Here is a 23,555-nt window from a genome sequence, read left to right as displayed (position 1 = left end):
AATTTTAACTTTATGTATTTGATGTCCCATTATTAAGTCTCAGGGATCTTAAGGGATAAGATCTTAGTCGATAAATTCAGGTACATCCTAAAATTATGGTAAACAAAATTGCCCCAATTATTTAATTAAGATCACTTGTGTAAAAGTTTGGACACTGCTAGTTTGCACCAACTAATCAAGAGTTGAAAGAAAAATCTCTTTACAGTTAACGAATAAGAGAACGTGTCACCAAACAAATATTATAATTAACAGTCTAATTTCCCCTCCCTCCCTGCAAAGACCATAATGTTTTCATACTTTTGATAAAGTCCAATAATAATAATAATTGAGTTTACTTAACAGTTTTACAAAGTGTTAAATAATGACTATTTCTTTATTTTATAAGGTTCGACTACCGCATGTTGCAATTTAAAATTTTGGAAAATCCGCATCTCAGCCGCACTGATCGAGAAAAATCTTAGTCATAGCCGCAAAATGTGTCGGCGAATAGCAAAAAGTAAAATACTTATGGCGTAATTATTTAGCGCTGAAAAGTCTAAAATTCTTCGCAGAGCCGAGACAATTCACCATTATTTAGAAACCGCAGTAACTTTTAACAATTTGGTGCCGCGAGGCTACCAAGAATTGATTTCTTTTATTATTTAATGGATAGATTATTATGTCATGTTTGACAGCTGTGAAAAAAAATTAGTAATTTTTATAAAATTATTCAAACAGTAATGAAAACATCCATAAGTTTTAAAATCAGCTGTAAAATAGAAATCGTTAATCCTTATACTAAAGTAACAGGATGTTTGTGTGTTTCTGTGTTTGTGTGTCTGTGTGTCTGTGTCGAAGGATCTCGCTAACCGCTGAACCGATCGGGTTCTCCTTTACAGGGTAGATTCTCATGGGTCCCGGGAAGGTTTATAACTATTTTGGGGGAGGGTACCACCACCCTTCCAAGAGAAATGACAAAAAAATCTTTAAAAATTTAATATTTGGGAGACTTCAAAGTAACATAAAGAGATATCGTAATATAAAGAATTATCGTAGAGACTTTAACAAACAAAAACATTTAAAGTGCCACTAGAGGCCTCTAGGGGCGTAGCCGCTAGTTTTTATAAAAGTAATTAAAAAAAACTTTCTATTTGTTAAGCATTTAAAAAAAAATAGGATTAAACTTATTATTCCTGAAACGAACCAACTTAGAAAGCGTAGCAACTCTATGATTTTTACCAACAAATCTATTCTATCATTCTAAAAGTACCAAAAATTTCTCTTATTCGTTATTGTAAAAAAGCGTTGAATACTTTTTATTAACTAATCATTGGAATGTGCAAACTAGTTGTGTCCGAGCTTATCTACTAATAATTTTAGTCTACCTAACGTCCATTGTCATATCCCTTAAGATCACTAGAAAATACCTATGACGAACACAACTTGTAGAGTAGTTTCGCTACTTTCTACGTACTAAACTTAAACTTTTAATCCAATAAATGACAAACATACCCAACTATAAAGTAAACAAGAATATCGACAAAAAAGAACTTAATAAAGTAAACTTATTTAATTGTATAATTTAGACATTTAACAAGGATGACAACAGTCATAACTACATAAGTAGCGGAGCTCAGCTGACGAAAGTTATTTTCAATGGTAATTGTTGTAAGAATTTTTTAGACTACAATCTCGACTTTTAGTTGGCGTGTCGTAAAAAAATATGAATCAGACATAAATTGGTATGCATCTCCAATGATGATCAACATAATTACCCCTTTGTAGATTAAAATTATTGGTTTAAAAGTTTGGACACTATTATTTTGAAACTATTCGATCAAATTCAATAACAGTATCCAATTTTTTGAGCTAACGAATAATATAACGAGAATATAAAACTTTGAGGACCAACCAGTGTAACTTACAGTCCAATGTTCGCTTCCTCCATAGTTGGAACTCCTTGTAAGATAAAAAATCATATCCTTTTATTAACAGGATCTGGATCTACTGCAGTTCACGGTAAAATATTGCTGGTAAGCAATATTTCCAAAAATCTATGAATTTAAAGGCTACTAGCTGCCAAACGACTGAACGTACAGATCATGCCCGCACACTGTTTTAAGCGGCATAAGAAGGCCTACAAATTATCTGGAATAGCCATAAATCAATAATGCATAATTATCTCGCAGTGCAGAGAAATGCTCTTTTTCTTCAGTGAAGCTTTCCCTGTGCATAATTGGATCTTGGCTATTCCAGATTATTTGTAGGCCTTATTATGCCGCTTAAAATGGTGTGCGAGTATGATCTGTACGTTCAGCCGTTTGGCAGCTAGCAGCCTTTAAAATTCATAGATTTTTGAAAATAGTACTTACCAGCAATATTTTACCGTGAACTGCAGTATATCCCAGGATCTTTGTCTGTCTGTCTACACCAAAGGAATCGAACCGCTTTATCGATATGGTTCTCCTTTTAAATATAGCTTCTCATAGGTCCTGAGAAGGTTTACAACTATTTTTTGGGAGAGTACAATCACCCTACTAAGAGAAATCGCCAAAATAAAATAATAGGGCCGCTATTCGGTGCAAGTGGCTTATATGTTAGCATATATAGGTATAATTCATTATTCACGAAGCTTTTCAAGCCAAATTCTATGCAATTTATGACATCAATTATCTTATTTCTATTACTTCGACAATTAGATATCCTATTACTCTATAGAATGACTAGAAAATTTGGGTATAGTCCTTTCCACGACATCCCTCCATAAGGGGCGATTCTTCGTATTTTTCACAGTAGCTTTTCTCCTATTTCTAGCCCCTGCGGGGGGCTCTAACCCTGCAGGGCCAATTACCTAACCCTGTGGGGCAATCACCTAACACAATATAACCTAACCTAACCTAAAATAACCTATAAAAAGCCATTTTAAAAATACGACTAATCGCCCATTATGGAGGGATGTCGTGGAAAGGACTATACCCGAAAATTTTCATTTTACAAAATGTGAAATGCTGTCTTTAATGCGATGCGCCAAATTACTATTTCTTATTTTTGTAAAAAGGCTGAAAATGCGATGAAAAACTACTTATACACAGAGACACTCCACTACTTAGACAAATAGACATTTTAATACTTTAGAAAAACGACTTAAAATTGTTTTCTATAAAATCTTTCCACAAAATTTTAAATAGAATAAAACGGATAAGATACGTATTATCTTAATCAGTAATGTACATACATCCTACTACTAAGAGGAATACATACAGACTTTCTAGTACTTGGAAAAGAATACAACCCACCACTGCATAAAACGATTGAAAATTGTTTTAATTTGGTCAAACGGTTGAAAATTCGATGAAAAACGACTAATGTGTGCAAAAAAATTCAGATATGTAAACAAATATCCTTTTACCAAGAGGCATACAAACAGACTTTACTCTACTTTTATTACTTTTGTCAACAAAAATCTAAAATACGTTAAAAAAAATCGGCAAAAGTATGCAAAACTTCAAACAGACAAACAAACAAACATCCTATTTGATATAGTAATCATAGTAATAATTTAAAATTCAATGAATAACGGCTAAGATATGCAAAAATTTCTTCAGACAAGTAAACATACATCCTACTACTAAAACATACACAAAAACTTAGCTTGATTTGCTTGTCAATTTATGCTTTATTTACTTGAGAATTTTGATTATATAAAATGATCACCTAGGAAGGGGTCTCCCCCCCCCCCCCCCATTAGACAATAAAATGACACCACCCTAGAAAAATGCTGTGCACGCCACTTGTTGATTGTGTGTCATAAGAAAAGCATTAATTAGAAAATGCTTAATAGTTCATAAATCATAATAAACCTTTATTTAAGTATAAAAAGAGCACGAACGATTAGTTAAATTATAGAGTAGCTCCATTACAAAACAGACATACCAACAAAGTTAATTATAAAGTAACATTGCTATATACCATCAAAAAAACAATTAAAATTTTAATTACATGTTTATTAATAATAAAGATATCATATTAATACATATACAATCATTAGAAGCAAATATGCAGACAACAAATTAATTGAAAAGTTAATAAAAATTAACATAAGTAACTTTAAATGTTTGAACAGTTATGTTTATTTTTACCAAGTCATCAATAATAATAATTTGTTTTTTAGCAAAGTAGTAGTGTGATGATTTCTTAAACTGCAGTAACTTAAAAAAAGGAATTATAACCGCCACCAAAAAGTGACTTTTTATTGATATGTTTTTTAATAACAACCCTATGATTTATCGTACAATAAGGCGGTGCCTTGTAGATATATATATAGAGTAGCTGCGCTACTTAAAAAATGAACAAGGATGACAATATTAGTTAAATAAAACAGTAAAACAATGAATGACTAAAATGATGAGTTTGTAACAAGAAGGGATATTTTATCTGAAGAAAAACTAATTAACCTAAAACTTTTATATCAGTTAGTGATACAATATTTATAAGGGCGACAGAAAAGTTTGAGGAAAACTAATTTTTTTTCCGATAAAATTCCCTTCCGTGATTTTGAATAATGGATACAAAACTGGAATAATAATAATTTTAATATTCTTTTATGCATTTAGAGTTCTGATAACAAGCTCTTTTATTTTTAGAATAGCGTTACTTTCAAACCTATATAAGACTTTTTATAATTTCAAAAAAAATATAATTGTTTGAGTATTTGTAAAGCAAAAATGTTGAAATACATAGATTTCAAAGAATACTTTTTATAATAAAAATATCTTAAGCTATATTAATATTTATTTTTGAAATCATAAAAAAGCGTAATTTTATTGTTTTATGTTCTTAAAAATGCTCGGCAATTTTTTTAGGTTTTTAAAAAAGAAAAACGGATTAAATCCTAATATTAGACCATAAGCCATGTAAAATGCAATAAATACCCTAATTGAAATATTCATAAAATACAAGAAAGGAGGGATCAAATTTACAACCCTTTTTTCCCCATTATAACCAGCAAAAAAGGGCTATCTTCTTATTCAAGATAAATTAACCTTCTATTGTTCCATCCCTGTATTAAAATAAAAGTTTATAGAGAAAAGGAGAAAATTTGGAAAGTTAAAATATTATTCTGTTTTTAAGATAGGTTAATGTTTTCAAAAAAATCTAAACAAAGAAATTTTTTTTATATTTTAATAGTACCGTGAAAAAAAGTTAAATTAAATATTTTTTCCAGTAGAAACCGGTCTTCAGTCATACTAAAAAATCATGTATAGCATCGTATTATAGCCAACTTTCTAAATATATTAACATGAAAAATCATAAAATCAATACCAGTTTTTTTAGTCCACGCCTTAAAACTGGTTCTAATCTTAGGATTTTTCATTTTAATATCCACGGAAAGCTGTCTATAATACGATGCAATAAACAACTATTCCATAAACGTAGCCCTGTCCGTCTATCTCCCCTATGACACATTATATTATCAAACATTCAGATAAGAAAATCCATCAAAGTTAATAAAAAAAAGATTTGACTAAGTTTCTATACTTTTTTAAAATCAGAAAGTAAAAAGAAAAAAATAAGATAGCAAATAAACGATACCTTAAAATTTAAAAATATTTACAAATAAAACTGACTTTTAACGCATTTTTATTTGATGTCTTATTTTTTCTAATTTTTACTTTCCGTTTTAAAGATCTTAATGATCAAGTTTTAATAAGGTTGGAAGAACAATGTTCTCTGTTAAATAAATTGGCACTGTATTTCTCATTTTTAGTGTTTTTTTTCTTAATTAGTAAATAAAAGTATATACTAATTATGTTTAACATTATCAAATAACTTCTGACTCTCTCACAGAAAGGCGGAAAAAATGGATAAAAATTTTATTTTTCAGGACAGTACTTCCTTGATCTTCGCTGGAACCGTTTCATCCTGCGCCGCCACTCCTCCTTCCACTCCAGCACAACTGTCTTGTTCTTGATGACAATGGCTCTCTTACTGGACCTGTCCTGACCCAGGATTAGGTAGGTCGTTCTGTTGCGCAGCTTGGGACACCCGCAGTCAAGGTTCTGTCGCTTCACCCACACAGAAATTGGTCCCTGTTGGCCTAGGCCCTTGGCAGTCTCGTCTGACCGGCGGAAAACTGTGTCAATGACGGCCTGGAACTTGACCCACTTCTGGCCGTCGGTGACCTGTCTGAGCAGGGTGATCAGCACAACATAATCCTGTTTACAATACTTGCGCATGTTCACCTTCCGCTTCACCTTTGTGCAATGGCCGCAGGCGGCACCGGCATCGCCCTGAGGGCGGGAATAATCGGCCGCCCGGCCACTGGATTCATCCTCATACTCGCTGTTGCCTGCCCGCACGCCGTACCTGTTAAAGCCAGAGCGCACCTTGATGCAGGGCGCAATGGGGGAGCCTGATTGTTGGTAGCCCTTGGCGCATCTGTTACACTCCAGACCGGTCACACCCTCCTTGCAGGGACACTGCCCGTTGGCCTGGTTGCATATCTTACCACTGGACCCAACAGGATGGCAGTTGCAAGGCTTGCATGCCTTTTTGTGTGTCATAGGCTTCTCCTCATTTCTGTAATAGCCTTCTTTGCAGTAATGACAATGTCGGCCAGCGGTATTGTGGCGGCACTTGTAGCACACACCGCCAGAAATTCCGCCGGACAGACGGTACAGCTCCATATTGAACCTACACCGCCTAGCATGCAGGTTACACGAACACGGTTTACACTCATTGGCCGCTGTTGACGTAGCCCTGCCCCAGGGCCGGTCAAAATGGAAAGGTTTACACTTCTCACACTCCCTGCCGTCAGTATTATGCTGACAGTCACACGCCAACTCACCATATTTATCAAACTTGCACTGGGAGGCATGACCGTTGCATTTACACCGTCCACCAATTGCCAAATCTGACACACTCAAATATCTCTTGGCCAAATCAATTTCACTCAAAGATTTTGCAGATTTGGATGCAGTTTTATTGGCACCCAATGGTATTTCATTACTCGCCTCTAACATTGCTAACTGCTCATGGTCAAAGTGTTGGGCGGGAAACACGATTCTGACGTCGGTGGCGGTCACCCAGTCCTGCAGGACCGGGCTGTTCTCAAAATCCTCTGCGCTGGGCCGGTCAGCCAGGGTTGAAAATGCAACCCTGGTGTTTGTACCATCCTTTAGATGTGAATCCAGGCACAGAGCTTCCTGTTCGTTGGCCCGGGAAATATCTACCTTGTGGTCGCGCCCCCACACTCGAGAACAGTCACCAGAATAGTACTGGAACGGCTGCCAGGTTTTGCCATGGTCCATAGACTTTAGAATGGCCAGTGAATGTGGCTTTTGATTGCAAAACTGTAGAGACACATAAGTAAGTTCATATTTCTTACCAAGAGAAAGGGTTAATGTAATGTTACCGCCCTTTTCTGGAGCCAAAATTTCACTGTTCCAGCAGGTTATATTGTTGGGGTTGTTCAGATCTGTCAGAAATTCCGGCGGATGCAATTTAGCTGCGTCTGTGGCGTCACAAATCTCGCAAACTTTGTCCAAATCATTGTCAATACTGTTGGCAGATGCGGGCGAGGCCAGCTGATAGCCGCCTTGACTGGCCGCCGCTGGCGTTGACATGCTGTAACAATGGCGGCTGGGCGGATTGCCGCACGTGGAGCTCGCCTTGACTGTAAGGCCGTAGGCGGCGTTTACAAAATCTGGGACACACTGCCGCGGTTTGTCCGTTTCATCGTCGTGGCAGGGATCGGACTGGGCCGCCTCTGCCTGAAACATCTTGAGAAATGCGCGGTTTACCCGCCGTTTGGCGGTCACTGGCGATGTGGCGGTGAATAGGCTAAGTGCAAGCACTAATAAACTGTGTCTTAATCTCATTTTGACTGTTTTTATTTTTTATTTTAAAATAAATATAAATAACTACTTCATGTATTTTTCACATTGTTTTAAAAGATATTTTATCACCAAATTTAACAACATTAACACACTTTAATTATCAATGTACTTATATCTTAACTTTTTCTTGCACTTTTTGTATGGATTTAGATGTGTATGGTTCGAATCTCTGCGTAGAACTAACCATCAAGATTTATAAACCGGTGGGGTTTGGAGATTATATTGGTAGAGAACCATATCTCCCAAACTATCTATCTATCACACACTAAGGTAGAAGAGAGAGAGAGATTTCTCCGATGAAATTTATCTCTCTTTCTCTGTGTATCACTCTCGGAAGATTGGTAAGTGTGTGTGTGTGTACACGTCTGTGTGGGTGTATGTGTGTGTGTGTGTGTGGGCCCGGTTTGTCTACAACTGTTGGCTCTAAGAAGTCTGATATATTTCTGAAATATTTTCTTCTTCAAAAATATTCAAATTTTGTCACAAATAGGGGGCGTTGAAAATACAATGGGGGAATAACTTTTGTCTTCTCCTCAGATGGATAAAAGGGAAGGCTGGTGGTAGGAGGGGTTGATTTTCCAAGGGGGGTGTTATAACACCGATTATATTTGATACATATGTGTCACTTGGGGGGTGTTATCTAGCCCCCAATTGGGAAGCTAATACCCATATTAATGACCACTATAATCCCTAAAACTGTCCTCAAATCACACACTTCTACTTTATTCTGCAGATGTCTTTCAAAATTAGGGTGGAGTGGGGGGTTGGGGGGCGGTATTTATGCCCCAAATCCGCTAATTGTGCCGTCAGTCACACATTCATTATTACACATACACATACATGTGATATGTGGTATAATTAATATCTGCTGTCACTAATAGTTTCAATTCTTTGTTTGGGCTCACTTACCATAAAGTCATTTAAATTTAGATTAATTATACCCATTCACAATTTAATTAATTCTATCACTTTAAATAAATGTCTTTTTTTTATTTTGAAAATGAAAAATTCTAATGTTTACGAAACAAGCGCTCTATCTGTACTAATGTCCGAATAAATAAAATACCCCGGTCAAACTTCTCAAAGTATAAAGAACCCGAGAAACATAGTTATTCGCCGCGGTCACACCACAAAACCGCAAAAATGTTCATGAAAAAAATCGCAAATTTAAATTTATTTTCTTAACAAAAATAAGACAGTTTTTAGAAGTTTTTATTTAAGATTTTTTTTAAATTGTATTTTATAGTTTATATTTGTAAAAAAATACTGTTTTACATGCACAATTTCGCCGCTTTTGATGCCCAAAAATTTCCCCTTTCCTATCCTCTCTATTGTGTAACCCTTCCTTTCCCCAAGAATTCTTTTATCTTACCCCTTCCCCCTTTTTATGAATTGATGCGCCTAAGCGCACCTGCCTGTTTTATAGGTCCTCCTTCTCCACCCCTCTACCCCGCCCATATTACACACCTACTAAATACTCCCCCCCCCCCCCTGCGAACCATTTTTGACCCTTTTTAATTCCCCTTCCCCTTAATTTTGTTAAGGTCCATAAAATGGAAGAAGGTATTTGACACTTCCCTTTAGAAAACCATTCAAATTAAAATTGGGCTCTAACAACCCATCCAGTCTTCTCTTTTATTGCATTTTTTACCCCCTATTTCAACTTATTTGACCATATTACCCCCCCCCCCCTTGTTTCTTCTTCAAATTACAATGTAAATTTTTGACTAATTAAATTTTAAATGTTGTAGATATTTATCAGTAAAACCTTAAATACAAATAACAGATATTTTCTTACTTCGGTAGCGATAAATTTTTTTAATATTTGATATAATTTTCTTTATTTCGATAATCCTAGCCTTGCAATAATTTTATAAGACACTTTGACTTGGATGTTTTGTATATCTTAGATTAAAAATAAAACCCTATTAAAATCTACGGATAACTTTGCCTAATATGCCTACAAATTATTGATTTTTATTTATATATCAATTATTAATCTCCAAGAGCAGGGCTACTCTATAACTAAGTTTACATTTAAGCAATTTAATTTTGACTTGTGATCAAAAATATTTACCCTACAAATTGGCAATGTCATCCTGTTTTAAGTAATGATTAGAGAAATGTTTTGCATTGAATAATAATGTTTAATAGATTTTTTTATTTAAAAATTAAGGATTTTAAACTAAAATATTTCTAAAAGTTTATCACTTTTATCATTTAGATTTTTAAAAGCGAAGCTTTTCTATAATTAGGGTCGGTCCGTCCACACGTCCGTCCGTCCGTACGTCCGTAACGGATAGCTTTTTTCGTTAATTTAGGCTTGTTAGAATTGTCCTTTCGATTTCAAATTTTGCATGGTGATTCCTTTAATAGTTAGGTACGATTTAGAAAGCGTAGCAACTCTATAATCACCACCAAAATGTCTGTACGTCCATTTTAAACATGTTGATTTTTTAAAACTTTTTTTAACAACAAATTTTTATATGATCTAATTATCCGATTAATCTGATTTTTGGTATATTGATTCCTGGGACAACAAAGTATAATGTAATCAGCAAAGCAACTCTATAATCAAGTCCTAAAAATGTAAGTATGTCCATAAACATTATCCTGAATCAAGCAGTTTTTCAACAAATTTACTTACAATTTTGCTTTAAATACATCTATATTATGATTATTCACTATTCAGTTCTGACACTATACAAGTTTTAATGTCCGTTTGTCCTACCGTTTCAGTGCTTCGCTTTTATGGATGTTGTCATCCTTGTTTAAATGGTGATCATAAGGATGATTAAATTCAATAACCAATTGATAAAAAAAAAAAAAAATTTGTACTGCTTTGATTTTTGATTTGTTGTTCTTCAATATAAGATTAATAGTTGTTTCTTTTACTAATTTGTTAAGCTTTGCATTTATGAATGTTGTTATCCTTAAATTTCTGTAATAGTGCATAAACAGCATTTGTGATCAAATAGTTGAAAAAAATATAGACATCATAGATTCCTAATACCTTAATTTGACCAATCAGAATATGTACATGAAAGAATGTATAAGAATGAATATTTTATTTCTTGGATCTTACACAAGATTTTCATGATCTCTAATAAAGTGAAACGCGCAGTGGGCTAAAATAACGATTCTCCCCTTCCACCACCTTAGCCCCATCCCCTCTACTCCTTCTGGATAAACGAACTGACCAATGAATGAGTTTAATGTTAGCAAGCAAAATTGATGACAATTTTATTCCTGTCATAATATCCACGTATATTCTACATCCATTGGAATAATTCAGTTATAGTTTGTTGAATTTCTAAGCACTAAAAATAAACTTTACATGCTAGAAATTTCTTTTAGGTTGAATATATCATTTTGTTTGAGTGACCATCCATAGGGTTATACATCTATTAAGAGTTGAAATAAATGAATGGTTGTTTAATGACAAAATTTGGTCATAAACTTTATTTAGCGGATTTTAAAAATGCTTCACATACCCCCTAACATCAAATTTTCTTTATTGCATAACCTTTCCAATGTTGTGTGATTTTAAAGTGTTTAATCATTTTTTGGAATCAATATTTTAGCCTTGCATCTGTTTTTAAATACCGACAATATTCATCCAATTAAACAAGGTCGATATTGTGCACTGTTTGACACATTGTAAAACGTTTTAGTAACGAAACTACTCTATTATTTACATTGTCTGTCTGTTCGTCTGTCAGCACGTCAGTCCGTAACGCTAAGAGATAAATGTGATTTTCTCGTTTGCTATTCAAGATGTAAGACTGAATATTTTGTTAGGATTACCTATACAAATAATTATACGATTTACTTGGTCATTCCGACATTTCTTGTTCATTCTACAAAAAAATATAAATATGGTTTCGTGATTTTTTAAATAAATTTTTTTTGAGGAATATCTGTTCTTGAAATGTATTTGTCCGTTTTTCCATCCTTGATTTTATAGCGTCCCTACTTATCCATGATCTTATCCTTGTTAAAATCTAAAACAAAGCAAGTCTATAATTAAATTCTTTTTCTCGTATTCATTCGAATCCGGTGGATAGGAACCGGTTCTCATCCATACGAAAAAACTATGTCTAGCATCGTATTATATCCAGCTTTCTACGAATATAAAAATGTACAATTATAAGATTAAAACCAGTTTTTTTAGCCCGTGCTTTCGGCACCTCGGGGCTAAAAACTGGTTTCAATCTTATAATTGTACATTCTATATCCGCGGAAAGCTGTTTACAATACGATGCGAGAAATAACTATTACATTATAGAATTCTTGAAACGAAATATTTACAAGAAACTTCATTGGAAAATCCGTTCAGATAACTTATCCTGAGCATTCAGTGATCTTAAGGGATAATACAATGGACGGTAAATTTTTGCATATTCCCAATTATGATAAACAAAATTACAATCTCTGTAGATTACAATTAGATGGTTCTATTAAGTATTACATAAGAAAACTTTATGATTTACTTTATTTGCTTCCATGAGTTATCTGAATAATATCAAAAAACTTTTCAAAATTTAACGCCTTTCAATAATTCCTCAATAATGTTTCATTACTATTTTGGATACCCTGAAATTTAAACATTAAATGGCATATTATTTTAATATCTCTTAATAGGCTTATTTTTAAGCAGCGGAACTGTTTGTCTATGCAATTATTAATCCTTGTTTTTTAAAACTACCAGATTTTGGAAGATTTTTTGAGTTATCTATAAACATTGAATTACAGTAAAACTAAAGTTTAAACGGTTGTTTAATGTGCTGTCACTTAAATACATCATAACGTCTAAAGAACCAGCCACCCATTGATTAGTAATTTTTGTTATTATTGCATATTTTTGTAGGATTATATTGTTAAATACCACCGATTGTAGGATTTAAGATATCAGAGAGAGAGAAAGATAGATAGATAGATAGATGAATAGATGGATAGATAGATAGATAGATTGATAGATAGATAGATAGGTAGATAGATATGAGAGGTTAACTCACAAACAAAATATGAATTTTACATATTTATTCAGACATTACAAATTGTTTCGTGCATGTTTGCACTCTTCAGATGTCAATGTAAAACTAAAGTTGAAAATAAATTTAATTTAATATAAAGGATTTTTACTAATATTTTAGCAGATTTTTTGAACATAATATATCTAGATAGATAGATAGGAAGAGATTACAATGCGCATATCATGTTCTGACTAGCTACAGATTAATAAACCAAAAAAAAAATAAACTGTAGTGCTACAAATTTAACAACAAAATAACAGGAAACATATTATTGAATTTTTTTATCTTATTTATAACTAGTGGCTAGGCACCAAGAGAAGTTGAGTAGTAATGGACTCTCTGCTTTACATCTTAGATTTAAACAGAGAGAGAGAGTAAAAATATTGTTTGGAGATAGATATTTTTTCTAGGGACGGATTCTCTAGGGAATGTGGACTCTATTATACCCATCCCAAAAAAAGTCACAAAACTTTTTTGGATCTATAAAAAGCTTCACTCAAAGAAAAATCATATCTGTTTAGTGGTTAGCGAGATCCTTCTGAACATGCAGGGACACAGACAAATAGGCAGATAGACATCATGTTACTTTTGTATTAGTATGTCTATCTTTTATGAGGATAAATTTTTAAACAAATCTGCAACTTAACTTTTTTAAGGTATTAACTTTATGTGTGTGTGCGAAGCCTTAAGAAAACATGTAACAAATGCGATACAGACCAACTGACTCGTACCATAAAGTTTTGTTTTGCAAATCCTATTTGGGTTGAAAATTTGTAGGACCACTCCACCACTAATAAACAGGAAAAGGTATCTGAGCCGAACAGAGAAAATAAAAGAACAATGGGTCATATCCTCACTACGGGACATCAAAAAGATGGGCTCCAAAACAGGATTTAACTGAACAATCACAGTTCAATTTTAGTTAAGGAATCACTTATTTCCTACTGTGATTATTAAGCAGATAATAATCCTGGAAAGCTATTTTGATATTCAGACATAAATAACAACAAAAATATTTTATGATTATAATTGTACAGGATTTAAAGAGAGGTAGATGAAAACAAGGATATAACAACCATCAAAGCGAAACTCCTAAACGGCAGGACAAACGAACATTAAGTTAAAAATCAGCATGTTTTAAATGGACGTGTGGATTTTCTGTTGCTTCGAATATAGAGTTGCTATGCTTTCTCGTCGTCGTAAATAACTGTCATAGGAATCATCATGCAAAGTTTGAAATCGATAGTCAATTCTAACATGTCTAAATTAACAAAAAGAGGTAATCATTACGGATGTACGTACTGACGGACGGACCAACTCTTTTTCACGAAAACCTTCGCTTTTAAAAAAGATATAACATCCATAAGTAGCGAAGCAAACAAAAAATGATGGAAGGACAAACGGACAAAATATTTGATTTTAGCCTTTGGCAAAATCATTGAATATTCTAATGTACTATTTCTTATAAAAAGAGAAATTTTTTATAACTATTATTGAGCATTGTCTATAAGGGATCGGTATTATCCTCTTAGAATTTTTTTATTCAATTTTGAAAATTTGAGTACCCCCCCCCCCCTCCTTCGACGCGAACTGTGATCTCTGGCCGCAGCACTCGGCTCCCTAGCCTGCCTAGCCGCAGCGCTCGGCCCCCTTGCCTGCCTAGCCGCAGCGCTCGGCCCCCTTGCCTAAAACCTAACCTAAAAAAGTTGTTCGTCGTTGTTGTTGTTGGGGGGGGGGGGGGAGTGTACTCAAATTTTCAAAATTGAAAAAAAAAATTCTAAGAGGATAACGCCAAGGGATCTTAAGGGATAAGACAATGGGCGATAGATGGATGTACATACCATAACTATGTTAATTATTTAAATTTGTTGGCCAGAGCCTCCGGAACCATTAAACAAGATATTTAGTTATTGCATCGTATTATAGACAACTTTCTTCAGATATTATAAAATTTAAGATTAAAACATGTTTTGTTAGCCCCGAGAGTCTGCTTAACTGTAGTGAAATTAATTATAATTAGTGCGGCCTTGGAAAATAGGAAAGAATATTCCAATAAAAATCATTTGGAGATATGTTAACATCTATGGAGTCATTCCTACAAAAACTTAATTTTATAACAATTTATTAATTATGCAAGTATTTTTTAAAAGATTCGTTGCTTTTCAATGTTATTTTCTACAAAATAAGAATTTTAACAATCTAAAAAAGTTATAAAGAGAAGAAAAAACTTTTAAGAATTCTAGATTAATTAATGTAAGTTTAATATCAAAGCTAAGGTTTAGAACAAAAGAGGACTTTTGTTTATTTCATAAACTAAATTATTTGGATTTTTTTAACCCTTAAAAGACGATAAGGAATGAAAAATGATTAAGAAAAATGATATCAATTTTAAAATAAACCATCGTACATATAATAGATGTAATAATTATAAATGTATAACCAGGACAACTACCTTGATCCAAAGTTGGGGACTTTTTTCGTCTGCTAGCAAATTGCTTTCTACTCTTATGTACCAACTTGGCCATTTTAATATTTGCGACGCTATTGGCTGTTATTCAAAGACCCAATTGAAAGTCTACACAGGGTCCAAGGGGTGGGGACATATAGTTATTCATTTCCCCTTCCTTCTCTATTTTTTTCTCTAAAAAAAAATATACAATCTTAACAATATTATGCAATAAAGAAAAGATAACTTTTTTGGTAAAAATTGTAAAGATTTGCAATATTTATGACTGCAATTCAAGTTTTCGGCATTTTAAACAGTTTGCAAAGATAAATCATGGAGTTAATCTTTTTGAAACTAATCCTACACATTATTCCAGGAACCTAAAGGGATAAGACAATGGAAGATAAATTCATGTATATATCCAATGATGATAAACCAAAGTACACCTTCTATAGGTCAAAATTAAACAAGAGTACACAAAGTTTTTGAGCTAATGAATAAGATAACATGGTTATAAAACATTGGGTACCATTATAATTTACAGCTCATTATCCCCTACCTTCCTCCATTATTCATAGAATTTATACAAGTATGACAACATCCATGTAGTCGAAAATTGTCCTCTGATGCACGGACGTCTTAACGTAGAAAGGCTTCATTTGAATTAAATTTTTTACGTTTGCGCAAGTAACCAGTCATATTATGATGAAAATGTAAACAGTAAGAAAAAAGACACTGCAAAAAAATCACTTATTTAGTATATATTTTCGTTTCATTACTAGGCATATTTTAAGTAATTTTTTTTTAAATTGTTGTGATAGATAAAAATAAAACCTTTTATTGATACAAGTATTACAATCCACACAGGGGCCTATAAAAGTGTATATTATCTTTTGGTGATATAGATTTCGTGTTTTTAATTATTATTACATTTTCAAAACAGGGACTATTGCATCCTAAAGAGTAGAAGCTGTTTTTTTAAAAATGATTTAAATATTTGGAGAAAACTGATAATTTCTGTATTAAACGAAGATGACAACGCACATAAAAGCGAGGTTCTGAAATCAAACAGAAAAACAAACGAACGCGAACAATTGTAGAGTGTCAAAACTCAATAATCAGAATAGCATTCAAAGATAAACAAAAAAAAGAACATAAACTTGTTTCAAAACTTCGTATATAAATTATTCTGTTTAAGGATATACTTACATTTTTAGGTCTTTATGATAACGATTATAGAGTTACTACGCTTTCCAAATTATATCATTCTGTCACAGGAATCATCGTGAAAATATCTAAATCGATGGGACAATCCTAACATGAGACGGACGGACCAACACTGCAGTGATTATAAAAAAGCTTTGCTTTAAAAAAGACACTTGAATGGCACATACACGCAGAAAAAGAGGAACCATTAAAGTCTAGGGCATACAAAAGCTTTTCAACAATTTTAGGCCCTCATAAATAAATATACTAGACAACACACAAGAATCAAAAAGTCCATAATAACTGAGGGTGGTTTCCCTCAAAATGCCTAGTCGAATACATGCACCCAGCCATCTCCCATTTTTTAAAAATAAATTGATAAAAAGAGGGGGGGGTAATTTTATTTTGTTTATTTAATATTTTAGGTCTTAATAGGTTAGGTTATATTGAATAATTGGTAGCCCTGCATGGGTTAGACATAGGAAAAAAACTGATTTCCCCCTCGATTTCAATTTAATGATTATATTATCCTATTATATAAAGTAGTAAGCGTTTTTTGTCTGTCCCAAATGATCTCGCTAACCGCTGAACCGATATTGATCTCCATTACGGTGAAGCTGCTTATAGATCATGGGAAGGTTTTAAACTATTTTTGGAGAGGGTGTCTTCACCCCCCTCCCCACCAAAAAAATATCTTTAAAACTCTTTTGAAACTCAAATTTAATATGGGATGAGGTTGATTTTTCCCCTTCCTAACAGTGCCCCTAGAGGCTTCTAGGGGCGTAGCCGCTAGTACAGTATAAAGTAAAAAGGTTATTCATTTGTCTGTTAAGATCTCGATAGCCACTTAATTGACTAAGTTTTCCATTTTGTGGATGCTTTACATAACTCCTGGTATGGCTTTAGTTTCTGAGTCTTGGGATGGTATTAGGATAATTTACTTTTGCCTGCCCCCTTTATATAAAAGAGCCCCATGATGCTGAGATCAAAGCAACTAAATAGGCTAAGTAAAAAACGAAAAAACAATTATTTAATTTGCAATGCAGTTATTCAATAAAATTCACACAGAAGACGGACATATGATGAGAGATCATGTCTGTTGTGCAAATTATAGAGTAGCTTCGCTACTATTTAGTAATAAAAATAAATTTGTTTGTTACTTTCTTCTTAATGCTTATGAATTTGCAAGTTTTAAATGGCAAAAAATCACTTGAAACTTGTTAAGGAGGTTTAAAATAGAAGGTTGGCCAACCGCTAAATTTTGATAGTTGTTATTATTCTAATGAATATTTTTATATAATTTTATATTTATTCAAAGACTTCAAAAATAAAAGAAACCATCGTATAAAAAGGTTCGCACCTTCTTTAAATAGAATTGTGTTTATCAGATCTAACACTTACAATTTAGAAAACAGCGCACTAATACTTGATTCATTAGACTTATTCATGCTGTAAGCTACAAAATCAGGTTTAGATTTAATTTTTTTAGCTAGCAGCTAAATAAGACAAATTTTAGCGGCTGGCGGCTGAAGAACCACCAACTCCTTCATTGTTTTTCTTATTTTGTTAAGAGACTTATTCATGGTGTAAACAACAATAACAAGTTTCAAACATCTTAATTAACAGACAGAAGATGCGGTTTTCAGCGGCTGGCGACTGACCAGCCACCAATTTCTGAGCTCATTGTTATTCTAATTTAGTGAAGAGACTTATTCATGGTGTAACCAACAATAACAATAAGTACTGGTGGTGACTTGCAATTTTTTGACTTTCAACAGGAATTGTAATAAGATAAACAAACACGATCATGTACAAAAGTTGTTATTTGATAATTCAAAAAAAATTGATAAAAAACAGCAGTTTTAAAAATTTCTTTTCCTTGACTAAGAATATTTGCTTATTAGGTATATACTTTAAAAATTCAAAATTGCTTTAAAGCTGAATGAAAATTATTTTTTTTATTTTATTAATCTCCTATCGATTCAAATTTCTAGGAATTGCATTTTCACGGCTGCGTTTAAAGATAAAAGTCCGAGGTATTAGTTTCCACTGACCACTGAGTATAATCTAAACTATTTTTCTCCGTTGTCCGAGCTTTGTTCATTATTGATGGTCTCATCCTTGTTAATATGTAGTTCACTCTTTTTAAAATATGGTTTAAAATATGAAATTATAAATCATTCATGCTTTTCAAACTTCAACAATTAATATTCCAAAATATTTTACAATTTTTCAATATGTAAAATAAAAATGTTGCTGCTTGCAAAATCTTCACAGACAAGTCAAAACAAAGACGACATCATAAAAATAAGGGGGGGGGGTATACATAACCTTACCTGACCTAAAGAAATGTATAAACAAACTAAAAAAAACTACCTACACTTTTTTCAATTTTGTTTCAGATAAGTGGTGATGGAGATACTTTACTCAACAAGACATTTTGAGGAAAACCCCAAAGTAGTTGTTATATAGAATATGCATAATCTTTTAAATACACAAAGTTTAGATTTTACTACCTAGATTATAAAATTCCAGGGAAAAGGACTTTGGACAGTAAATCACAGTTGTACCCAAAGTTTTATACTGGTTACTTTTATTAAATCTTAATTAGTTGGTTCTAACAAACCGTGTTCAGACTTTTCAACCAATAATTTTAATCTACATGAAGGAGTAATTTTGAATTCAATATATCTACTATATTGTCTTATCCCCTAAGTTCCCTGTAATATTTCACAACCAAATAATTCTGATTTATATATTGCGGGGATTTTTCTATTATTTGGATAGTTGCTTAGTTTAATTGTTACCCTGTCAAAAAAAAATGTCTAGTTATTTTGGATCATGGAAAGGAAACGAAGTAGCGGATTTCGTCGTATTTTCACAGTAGCGTTTCTCCTATTTCTAGCCCATTTGAGTGGTTCTAACCCTGCGTTATTCTTAATCCTGCGGGGCAATCGTTAACATTTACTAAACCTAAAATAACCTATCAAAAGTTACTGTGAAAATACGACGAAACCAGCTACTTCGTTTTATTTTCCATTTTTCCTTTATTTTATCCCATTAGTATAAACTCTAATTTTGTTATGACACTACTATGTAAGACTTAAGTCATTTTAAAACCATATTGACAATGTCCCAACAATTTGTAAGCCAGCAAATGAGATATTGTGTTTATATTCCTCTTAGTTTCAGAAGTATAATAAATAGTCTAATGTCTGTCCCCATAACCCTTCAGGTTAGATTTTAGTCTAGACTTCTTAGAGACTGTATTCGTAGCAATCACTCATTTTTATGACGTCACATGACTGATTTTTGAGTCACTTTGTCCCTCTACGAAAATTTGTCGTCAATTTAGCTTGCTATTATGGACCTTTTTTATTGGTCTGTTTAGTTCTCTAGTAGGAGATGGGGTAAAGATCCCTGTTTGTTTCACAGTGGATGCTTTTTATGGATAAATTATTCCTTGTTTGGGTTAAAGTAAAAAAAGGATGGAAAATTATTTTTTTTTGTAAAAAAAAAGGCATATTAGCCTGTGTTGTATTATTATTATGTATTGGAAAAATGTTATGTATACGGTCATGTATCATCTTGATTATGAATATGGATGGTCAAACAAAACAACCATAACTCCTTAAAAACATGTATGGTAATATCCATGAAATTGAAGCTTAACAAATTAGATGGACATTTATAAATATACAAAGAGTAACAACGCTAATAATACACAATACATACGGATCTGTCGAACAATTGTTTGAATATAAGATACTGTTTGAAGATTCATTGCTTACAATTGTGCATCATTGTTTAAAGAATCATAAAATTAGAAAATAATTCTATCAAGTAGAAATTAGTAACCCATATAAAGAAAAAAATAAAACTCGTTTCAAGTGGATGGGCCTTCTGGTAATGATTATTCAGATGCCGGCCTTCTAATAAATACCAAAGAATGAATATTCGTGAAAAGTTTGAAAGCGATAGGACAATTCTGACATACCATTAGGGACAGAGAAAACGCCCTTTAAAAACATGTAAACACTGAAAAATCGCTTAAAATCAACGTAAGACGATTAGTCAAATTAAATTACATGAAAACAAATAAAGAAATATTTTGGCTGTTTTGCGTTGCAAGACCTTTTACAGTATTGTATTATACACACCACCGATTATGAATATTCCCCTATATAAACCCCCCCCCCCTTGCTCCCAGCTCCGAGAGTAAAATTAGCCCTAACCCCTTTGTGCCCCCGGGGGTCAGTTGCCCACCCCCACCCTCCCCCAACCCCAATAATTGATATTATGTCGGGTGGAATGTTAAGAATTTTGGATATTCTGATATCAATACCAACCATGTAAGTCAAGGCTGTAACGTCAAGGGGGTCAAAATAATATTTCCAGTAAGGCTTTAAAACCGATTAATATCCGCTGGATTAGAACCGGTGCTCTGGCTATACCGAACAATCATTGTACAGCATCGAATTAGAGACAATTTTCCGCGACTTTTAAAATGAAAATTTAAATATGAATACTAGTTCTCGGAGAAAACAAAAATGGATTTAATCTCATAATTTTTCATTTCCGCGGAAGGCTGTCTATAACACCAAGCGATAAATAACTATTCTATATCTTTCTTTATTTATATTTTGTTGATTAAATAATTTGTCTGCTTGTAGTAATAATTTTGAAGTAAGTAAAAGGTAGCTTTACTATGTTAAGTAAAATATGCTTATGATGGTATTTTACAAATATTTTTATTATATAACAGTTTTATTTCAATTTTTTAATCCATATGTTTTACAAAAGAACGATCAAGTTCAAAAGTACTTTAACAATTTAGAATTAATATGATGTAAATATGTTTAAATTACCATCTATAATAAACGCATTACAGACAGTACAATCTTTTTTTTCCAGAGAGAATAGTCGAAAATAGATAAAAAAAAAAACATGCTACTCCAAAAAAACATCAATCTAAAATTTCCCCAAACAGTTTTAGGAAACTTTGCTCCGAACAAATTACATGTCGGTTTACCCCAAAATACCCAGTCGAGAACAAAAATTCCCACATATTGAATAAAATGAAATCAGACTATTCGAAGGGAGAAGCAATATTTTTTTCGTGTGTTATTTTTGCCACTTTAGGCTAGGTTAAATTAGGTTATATTTGGTACATGGTACACCGCAGGGTTTTGGCATAGCGAAAAAAAAACTAACCCATTTCCTCGTTATCAGTTTAATTCAAAAATAATGAGGAAAAGCACCATTTAAATGACTGAAATTGATAAATTTTCGGGAAAAGCCTAAAAATATTATTTGTTTTTTACCCTCCAATCTTTGATGTTATTAGACCAGAGAGTAACAGCTGGGAAATATTGTAATCTTGGGTAGAAAAAAAGAATTAAAACATCCATAAGTAACGCAGCAAAAAAACCATAGTTGGACAACCAGACAAAGTGAGTTATAGAGCAGTTGATCAGTGGTCATAAAAAAAGAGAGAATATATGCATAGAAAATTACGAAAATTTTCAAAAATATTTATGTCTTTTATAGCATGACTGTTAGACTAAGTAAGTTGTAATTAGGATGCTTTCAAAAAGTCAACGGTTTATATTAAAAAGCAGCCGAGAAAATCACATTTATACAATAACGGACGGACAGACAAAATGAATTAAAGAATAGCTTTGCGTCTAGAAATTATAACAAACATATCAAAGAACAGGACCAACATTCCTTTTTAAAGCGAATCTTTTCTTCAAGTATGGAATATCTCATTTTTATGGATGTTGCTTCCTTGTTAGTTTATAGCGAGAAATTTTTTTTTTACCTATAGTGCTATACGATTACGGCTCCGATTCCATATCACCAAAATTTTATAATTGACCTTTTATTATTTTGCTTTATGTATAAATTTACGTACATCCGTCCTTAAAAGATTGTAACATTACTAATATTTACTGTTGTTTTGTTATTGCGGCGCTGCTTAATTATTTGCCTTGTTTAAAAATATAAAACTTAAATCAATATATAATTACTTCGATGTTGCACCAGATTTTTGTGTACCCTAATATGTAATGTGATTCTCACAGCTGGCTGAAATAACGATAACCCCCCTCCCCTCCTACTGGATGATCGAACTGACCAATAAATGAGGTCCATATTAGCAACCCAAATTGACGACAAATTTTCCCCTGTCAATATATTCTATTTCCATTATATTTTTTCCATTGGTGCATACATTCATATGTAATATGTGATGCACGTACGATTTTCTATTATTACCTCTTGTTATTATTGTTATCATCAATATGAAATGAACTACATTCATATTACATACAATATCATATTTAGTAAATAAATCCAGGGATCCAGGGATAATACAATTGCCGATAATAAAATTTTCATCCCCAATGATAATACCCCTTTTATAGGTTACAATTTGTGGTTGAACCTTTTCGTTATTTTCGCGGATTCCATAACAAATTTATTGGGTATTGTACTTTCAACCAAATGGTACAAATTGTACATATATTGAAAATAATGCTAGGTGACCCAATGCACCATAAATTGGATAATAATATATGCATATTTTCATATTTTTAGTAGCGAAGCTACTCTATAATCTATTTTGTCTGTCCATCAATCCGTCCGTAACGCTAAGGGGAAAATGTGATTTTCCCAAATATAAATTTTCGGATACAACAAAAATTAAATTCTCGAAAGGTTTCGTTATTTTCTTTTTTTATGACCACTGCATATCTGATCTAAAAATCTATTTGTCATGTCTGTTCATGATTTTTCATGCATTGCTTCTTATGGATGGTGTCATTCCTGTTTCATTCTTTCGTTCTTTCATACCATATTCTGTTGAAATAATTTCTACTAACCCAAAAAGATTAGGGGTGGAACAATTTAAGGGTGATATAATAGACAGAATTTAGATTGACCTTAGGTGTTTTATACTCGGTGAAGCATAAGTCGGTTTTTAATGTT

At 32.7% G+C, this 23,555-nt stretch overlaps 3 protein-coding genes across 3 annotated transcripts in view; 2 read left to right on the top strand and 1 right to left on the bottom strand.

The window, feature by feature from the left end:
- Positions 1 to 23,555, top strand: part of LOC145310994 (chromosome-associated kinesin KIF4A-like) — a 456,179-nt gene that overhangs the window by 200,192 nt on the left and 232,432 nt on the right. The gene's annotated exons all lie outside the window — the stretch shown is intronic.
- LOC145322611 (uncharacterized) overlaps positions 1 to 23,555 on the top strand; it is a 447,245-nt gene that overhangs the window by 200,192 nt on the left and 223,498 nt on the right. The window lies entirely within an intron of this gene.
- On the bottom strand, positions 3,969 to 8,910 carry NetA (Netrin-A). The gene has a single exon (XM_080150234.1). It carries the CDS (start codon positions 7,857 to 7,859, stop codon positions 5,853 to 5,855), a length of 2,007 nt encoding a protein of 668 aa, XP_080006360.1. The 5' UTR covers positions 7,860 to 8,910; the 3' UTR covers positions 3,969 to 5,852.

The sequence above is a fragment of the Acartia tonsa genome, chromosome 1 (genome assembly GCF_053477335.1).
Source record: "Acartia tonsa isolate MP-2025a chromosome 1, ASM5347733v1, whole genome shotgun sequence".
Classification (NCBI taxonomy): Eukaryota; Metazoa; Arthropoda; class Copepoda; order Calanoida; family Acartiidae; genus Acartia; species Acartia tonsa.
This window is presented reverse-complemented; position numbering and strand designations above follow the sequence as displayed.

Excerpts from the sequence above, each read along its gene's own strand:
- NetA (XM_080150234.1), bottom strand. The coding sequence starts at position 7,859 with ATGAGATTAAGACACAGTTTATTAGTGCTTGCACTTAGCCTATTCACC.